Below are 7723 nucleotides of genomic sequence, written 5' to 3'. Positions count from 1 at the left end.
TGAGAGTTTGCTCCCAGAGTATCACCGGTGAGACTCAATCCCTGATATTTCTTCCCAAACTTCACCCGTTTGTGCTGAGCTGCCCATGCGGGCTTTCTAACCTTTTTTTGTTCCTTAACTATTGTGGCCACTTGCGATGTAATAATTAAAAGACACTAAATAGGATAATATCAAAATAAATAAGGATGTGAGCAACCACATTTAAGTTGATCGAATAGTCACTTTATCACAAATTTTCCTATGCGATCACCTCGCAAATCCTCATTCATGAAACATGTAGATTTTAAAAATAAATAAATATTAAGTATTACATTTTTCTGCATAAGTATTACAATTTTCATCATAAGTAACTTTTAAACTCCTAATGTTACATTTTGATCTAAAATAAATAAATATTTTCATCAAAAGTATCACATTTTTCATCATAAGTATCACAATTTCTCTCATAGGTAACAATTAAACAATTTATCCATGATTAATATTACGTTTTCCTCATAAGTAACAATTCTTACATTTTGATTTAAAAGTATTACATTTTTTCCTTCAAGAGTATTACACTTTTATTTATAAGTAAAAACCCGTTTATATTCCTGATTAGTATTACATTTTTCAGTATAAGTATGCATGAGAATGTCTCACATGATGCTCACTCTAGCTTTATAACCATTACGGGATGAGGAGTATCAAACCATTCCCCACAACCTGACATAGAAACGACTTCCTGAGCAACAATGTGGATAGCACGATTCGAAAATCGCTTAACAAAATAGAAGTCTACACCGTTTATCGTAGATGTAACTTCTTTAACATCATCAATGAGAAAGCCAAAAGCAGAATTAGACGAGTTTGAAGATAAAGCATAATACACTAACTAGTAATATGTCTCAATGTCAACATCACCCATTCCAATTCCTTTTAGCCAACTGAGAGCTTCGCAAATGTATGCTGCCTCAACCTCTTTAACACTATAATTTCCATAAATGTGCATGCCTTTTGCAACTACATATTTAAACACCAAAAGTTACATATTCAAATACCACTATCCACTCATCTACAATATCTCTTGAATTGGATAGATTATAATTAATTTTTATGCAAATACTTCGTCAAATATTAAGCTTCATAAGCTCACAAGTCACATCTAAAAAAAACTTCATAAAAATAAAAGGTCACAACCAAATTAAACATAATAAAATGTTAAGTTTTTAAAAGCTTATATATATATATATATATATAACATCATAGGGTTCATAAAGCTATGATGGAGAGAAAGGGAAGAATAATTTTGTTTCAATGTTATCTTTTTTTTTTTTTTGCTTCCTATAAATCAAGGGGCACATAATTCTAATTTCATGAAAATGAAGGAATTACAATTACGCAAACTTGCAGTTCTCTCTAACCAAATAATTTTTTTTAATTACATTCAAAATTAAATGAGAATGAAATTGTAATTTACTCTAATTAAATGTTCCATTAAGATTTTAAGTTTGACCCTCGAAACGAAACTACGGAATTCATCCATTTTTTTTTAAAAGAAAAAAAACACTAAAAAATCAGCAATAAATGCCGCAAAATCCAGCTTTCCAGTCGCTTCTACTGTTCCTTATACAAGAAAATTTCAAAACGAAAATTAAATACTACCATATTCTGTATTTAGTCTGTATATACATTTGAATTTCAGATAAAGATTGTCTCCTCAATTATTGTTTTATTTCCTGGCTGGGTCTAGTACTCTAGTTTTTATTTCTTACCAAATTCTCTTTTTCCAGGTACTTTTCGATTTCTATATTATTTCTCTGTTCAGATTTCAATTTTGTTCGATGTTTATGATCTCGCTGTGCTTACAAGCCTGATCGGTGGATTTTTTGTGGTTACCCAGTCACTTTTCGTTTCTTTATAGTGTGATTGGTTTGATTTGAATTAGTTGATTTCTTGAACTTGTCGAGGTTTATGAATTTACGAATCTAAATAAAAATGGTAGATTTTTGGTGATTTTAGTGATTTTGATGAGCGCTTTGATGCAGGAATTTTTGTTATGTTTGAAATTTGAATCTTATGGGAAAGATCTAACTAATTTTTATTTTTATTTTTTTTAATTTTTATTAATGAATATTGAAAGTTCTTGTTTTTTTGTTTGTCATTGGATGACTTTGTTGCAATGAGTATTTGTAAGTCTATTAAGTAAATGCTGCACCTTTGTTAATATGAGGGCTTAACCTAAAAATTTGAGGATTTTGGATTACTCTAGAGGGTGGTGAATTTTGTGTGTAGGAAGTGCTGTTATTGTTGTTTGATACTGGTGTAAATGGGTGAGCATTCGGTGGTGAATTTTGATCAACTGGTTAAGACGGATGAAGTAGGGTCTGGCCTGCCAGTTGATGGGGCAAAGGATATTGAAAAGAAGACAGAAAGTGCAGAGCCCTCTTCCAGTGCTGTGGTAGAGGATAAGGTGGCGGGCATGGGGAAAGAGAAAGATATTGAGGTGGCAGATGAGGAGGCACCTCTAATTGGTATAAGGGAATGTCGCATCTGCCAAGAGGAGGATTCTGTGAAGAATTTGGAGACTCCCTGTGCTTGTAGTGGCAGTCTCAAGGTAAGGTTTTTGTTAACATCTTTCCGGTAACCATTTTAACGTGGCAATATTATGAGTTCTATGTTATGAAATGTACAGATGAATACCGAATTTCATTGTGATTTCTCATTGATTTCATGGAAGAATATGCCCTTAAAAATCATGGTCAGTTTGAGTGGAGTGTAAGCACATTGTCAATTCTTGAGTGGTAAACATGAATCTCTATAATTTAGATGAGAGTATATGCACAAAGGATTCCAAGTTATTGCTTAAATAAAATAAATGCTGAGAAGGTGTATAAGAAGTGCTCAAGGTTTCCTTTCTACATTGAATATTGATGGGAGCCTAGCGGGGATCTCTTCTCTCTATTCTATTCCATGTTGAGATCCCTATACTGAAAAAAGTGCTGTTTATGACATGGTTATTTGTGTTTATGAGTTGAAAGATGATCCTTCCTTGTTAATATAACAAGCTATCACATTAGCACTAAAGTAGCAATATTTTCCTGTGGTCTATGAAGGCTCTTGCTTACCTGGTGATTTGTGTACCATTTGGCTATAAACAGTTTATTTCATGTCAATTATTCTGCAGATATGTTTTAATTTCCTCTTATGACTTAAGTCTAGAAAGCATCTGGTAGTTCAATTGCTTATTACTCGTGGTTTCTCCTTTCATTCCAACTAAATTTTTTCCATTGTATAAGGTTTAGTTTTTGCCGGATCTTATTTAGTGCAATATTTATGATTTTCCATGAGTTCTTACCTTCTTATTTTGTTTCCCTTCCTTCCTTCAATGTCATGCTGGGTGAAATATCTTAATGGGAAAATTTATACTGCAGTATGCTCACAGAAAATGTGTCCAACACTGGTGCAATGAGAAGGGTGACATTACTTGTGAGATCTGTCATCAGGTACATTTTGATATTTTGATTGTTCCACATGTCTTGTGGTTTAAGAGACTGTAAAAAAATGTTACATATTAAACACTCAGTTTTCTTTTTTAAAGTATAATAATAATCTTGCTTCCTTGTACAATATTTAGTGCTTGGAAAAATAAGTGGTTTCTCACTCTCACAAAATACTTCTAAAAAAAAAACATATAAAAGAAAAACAACTTGAGATTCAAGCTTTGTTCCTTGAGTTTTCATTGATTTCTTTTGTTGCTTCCCTGGTGCATAGTTAAATACGCAATGCTAAATGTTCCTTTTTGAATATTCAGCCTTATCAGCCTGGCTATACGGCTCCTCCTCGATCTCAGCCAGAAGAAACTACCATAGATATCGGGTAAGATCTATTTTTATGTTATACTTCATTTCGTTTAGGTTTTTTTCTTTTGGTCTAGTTGAGTATGTTTAATCATGATTAATGTGCCAAAAGTGATTGGTTTGGCCTCTTGTCTTCTTTATATTAGCAAGTTTGGTGCATTAAATCTTTAATTACTTCCCTTGATAAGAAATCTTGCAATAGACAAACATTTTGTTTCTACCTGCGTCTTCACATTTTGGGAAACAATCAGAAAACAGTGTTCAATAATGTTTTCTTTTAATTTCATTTTCTAAAAATATTTTTAAAACATCGGTCTGTTTTACACACCAAAAAAAAAAAAAAAGAACTGTTGTTCATTCGCGTTCTCATTACCGCATCCCATTTCTCTTCACCAACACAACATCTATGTTACTTAGGCTGGCCAGTTAACCATCGTTATTTTCCATGATAAACTCCATTTGTTCCATTGACAACTCCATATCTGCCTTAATTTGATACCACCCAATTAATCATCAACATTTTACATGATGTGCTCCATTCACCGCAACCTCCTCCCTCTCCTTTGCCCCTTCCTTTCTGATCACGCCTACCTTGTATACCCCAGATAACTCTACATCCGTCAGCATACCACCACACCCGCTCACCTTACGAAACCTTAACTAATCTCATATTCACCAACTCAAGCATTACTTCACATAAACAAGTAAACAACACACGATTGTTAGTTTGTTACAAAACAGCTCCTTTCACTTTTATTTCAGTTTCTTATTTTGTCACAGCAGAGGATGGCAAATTTCTGGTACGCCCCTGGATTTGCATGATCCTCGCCTTTTGGCACTTGCTGAGGCTGAACGCCAAATTTTGGAAGCTGAGTATGATGATTATAATGCTACAAATGCAAGTGGTGCTGCATTCTGCCGTTCTGCTGCTTTGATTGTAAGACCTTGCTGCCTGCCGTAGGGATACATTTAGTTTAACTTATAGTTCTTTATTCTCAAATTTTAATAAGAAGCTTCAAAATTTACGTGTTGATAGTATTCGGACTTTCTATTAAAATCTAAGGGCAACCACTACCAGAAGAAGAATTAAGCAACATAATGCTTTTATGTGAAAGACATGATAACAAAAATGATTAAAAGTTGATAACGGATGTGGGTGGAAACTCCTATATATAGTCCTGCTTACTTGAAAACTTGATAAGATGGTGCCATAATAGCAACAAATCTGGAAATTTGTGGCTCTATAACTGAAGTGATGTGCAGCTTAGCGAATCAAATCCATTTCAAGAGGCTAAAAGTTGGGATTTGGATGCAAAGATGTGATTCTATACGTCTGAATCAGCCAAAATGAGAAGCTCAAACAGAAATGAAAAATTGACAATATGGCAGGGTACTGTTTGTGAGAGCATTATCCCTGCCTGGAGATCTACCTGAATTAGGCCATAGGAAAACATCTATGAAACCATGTCAAAAAATAATGAGTTTGGAAGATTCAACAGGTGGCAAGGAACCACCACCAACAAGGCAAAAGCTATATATGCTAGGTATTAAACAAATGGTAATTACCAGAGAGAGAGAGAGAGCCAGAGAGGAGATATGATACAGAATAATAGACTTCTTAATTAGAATGGTAACAAAAGCCTATTTATTGCTTTTGTAATGGATTGCTTAATTATAGGCAATGTGAGTCTCATCTCTTTGCAACTTGTGTTAATTATGACCTTATGGGTGCTACTCTTTTGCTAACTCAATGGCTCTTGAACTTCCAGCATGCATAAAATAAGATACTACGAATAGCATTTAATTTTCCTACCGTCTTTGCACTTCAAAGTGAAAAGTGAAAAGCCAATGAATTGCTTTATATGTTTGATATTCTAATCTAGTATTCCTTTTTATTTATTTATTTCTAATTTTAGTATAGATCTATCCTCATGCTCTTTCAGTCCAGAGTTCTTAAAGCTCATTTTTATTTGCAAATGGATGTACCTTAGTTTCTTTTAATGATCAGTCATTCTGAAATGATTATGCAGTTAATGGCTCTTCTGCTATTGCGGCATGCTCTGAGTATGACTGACAGTGAAGGAGATGATGAAGATCCATCTGCCCTTTTCTCTGTAAGTTTGATTCAAATTGGAATCATCTTGTGAATACTTGCAATCATTGAGAAACATTAAAGAGAGTCTACTGGTTACTGGTAATCTTGGAATTAAGAATGCTAGTGGTTATGTTCTTCAGCTTTTCTTGCTTCGGGTGTTTGGCTTTCTTTTACCATGTTACATCATGGTTTGGGCAATCAGTATTTTGCAGCAGCGAAGGCAAAGGCAGGTTAGTGTTTTCCTACTGGCTTTCATATGAACTTCTACACCATTTTCCTCCAGGCATATTATTATATCATGTGGCGAGGCTCACCATCCTAAGAGCAAATGCGCATTACAATTGCTGCAAGGAATACTCATTCATATATATATATATATGGTTGAAAAAATCGATAGGCGCTCCTCGGGAGACGATTAGTCGGCGCTTAGGAGGCCTAGGCGATGCTTAGGTGGCCGCCTAGACCACCAATTATGGTGATACGCTAGGTGGCCGGCCGGCGCCTAGGCGGGATTTTTGCAACACTGTATATATATGTGTGCGTGTATGTATATATATATATATATATATATATATATATATATGATGCTTCATTACATTTTGAGTATATGTTCATTGGATATGAAGCAAATGTTCATCATGCTTGTGTAAAATGTTTGGTTTTCGTTTGTTGAATCAGGAGGCTGCAGCAGCATTGGCTGCATCACAGTTTGCATTCGTGGTGCAATCGGCACAAAGAAATGGTGTGCATTTGACTATAGCATCAACCACACCTCCGGTCCCTGCAGCTCATGAACACGTGTGAGGAAACTGGGAGCAATTTTAGCGGAATGTTATGAAGATGAGAAGCCCTGGGCTGGGGTTTCAAAAAGAGCTAGGTTGTGTTGTGCCTTGTCGTCGGTAAATTTTAATGGGAGCAATTTTAGCAATAAATGGTACAATTTTCTTGGTCAATTTATATATGCATCCTCCCCTGTGATCAGTAATCTGTGTTATACAATATCAACTAGAGTGTTACTGCAGTAAAATCATTCATCCAGCGTCTCTCAATAGGCTACTAATGAGTTGATTTTGAAAAAAAATAAATTTACCAAAGAAGTGAAATGCCCAGCTCATAAACTTCAACATATCCCTAGGGATGATCACGGTTCAAACCAAACTGAAAGGTTCTAGTTACAATTTAGAACTAGAACATAATATTTTGGTTTCAGTTTATTAAAATTGCGAACTGGAACTGCACGAACCAAAAAAAAAAGAATTTAGACTATTTTAAAAATAGAAAATAAATTTCAAAAAAAAAAACGAAACAATGGTTGATCATATTCCACAAGCTAAAACCTTTAAACCATACAAATATATGGATTGCAATAAAACTAGCTTTTGGCCCCAAGCAGGGTCACCAAGAAATCTCTGTAGTTCCTAGAAGTGTTATCTGTAATTGCATAGTCAAGACTGGTTCAGTCCTAAAACACACCCACCGAGTCTTTAACAGACACTTTTAAAACGTGTTTTTTTAATACAACTGACTCTATTATATTATAATATCTGTTCATCTATACTTTTTCAACCTGTTGAAACACAAAAAGTCAATATCGCATTCACTCAGGCTCAATCTCCTCCCATATCGGAGAGTCACTCAGGCTCAATCTCCTCCCATATGGGAGAGTCATTACATACCATGCACAAGGTGCTTGGCTCGTTAATTGTTAATCAAATGTAAATATTTTGGTTAAAATGATGAACCAAATTTTGTTGGTTTGGTTGTTTAACTAATTTTCATAGAATTGTGCACG

The 7723-nt window shown here is 34.5% G+C and overlaps 1 protein-coding gene across 2 annotated transcripts; it reads left to right on the top strand.

Moving 5' to 3' along the window:
* The first annotated feature begins 1621 nt into the window (after positions 1–1621).
* On the top strand, positions 1622–6975 carry LOC116007464. 2 transcript variants are annotated; one of them, XM_031248139.1, is made up of 8 exons: positions 1622–1769; positions 2272–2593; positions 3411–3482; positions 3791–3855; positions 4620–4773; positions 5867–5950; positions 6072–6161; positions 6610–6975. In XM_031248139.1, the coding sequence occupies exons 2-8, from the start codon at positions 2306–2308 to the stop codon at positions 6733–6735; spliced, it is 879 nt and encodes a 292-aa protein (XP_031103999.1). In that variant the 5' UTR covers positions 1622–1769; positions 2272–2305; the 3' UTR covers positions 6736–6975. The 2 variants fall into 2 exon arrangements, with proteins under 2 accessions (XP_031103999.1, XP_031104000.1); XM_031248140.1 differs by lacking the exon at positions 1622–1769 and having other exon boundaries at positions 1801–2593.
* Positions 6976–7723: the final 748 nt, after the last annotated feature.

The sequence above is a fragment of the Ipomoea triloba genome, chromosome 15 (genome assembly GCF_003576645.1).
Source record: "Ipomoea triloba cultivar NCNSP0323 chromosome 15, ASM357664v1".
In the NCBI taxonomy this organism is placed as follows: Eukaryota; Viridiplantae; Streptophyta; class Magnoliopsida; order Solanales; family Convolvulaceae; genus Ipomoea; species Ipomoea triloba.
Note: the sequence above shows the minus strand (reverse complement) of the source record. Positions and strands in the feature narration are given on the sequence as shown.

Bases quoted from the DNA above. Each gene is read 5' to 3' on its own strand.
- LOC116007464 (XM_031248139.1), top strand. From the start codon at position 2,306: ATGGGTGAGCATTCGGTGGTGAATTTTGATCAACTGGTTAAGACGGAT. The intron at 3,483-3,790 runs GTACATTTTGAT...TTGAATATTCAG, and splicing joins CTTGTGAGATCTGTCATCAG to CCTTATCAGCCTGGCTATAC. The intron at 6,162-6,609 runs GTTAGTGTTTTC...TTGTTGAATCAG, and splicing joins AGCAGCGAAGGCAAAGGCAG to GAGGCTGCAGCAGCATTGGC.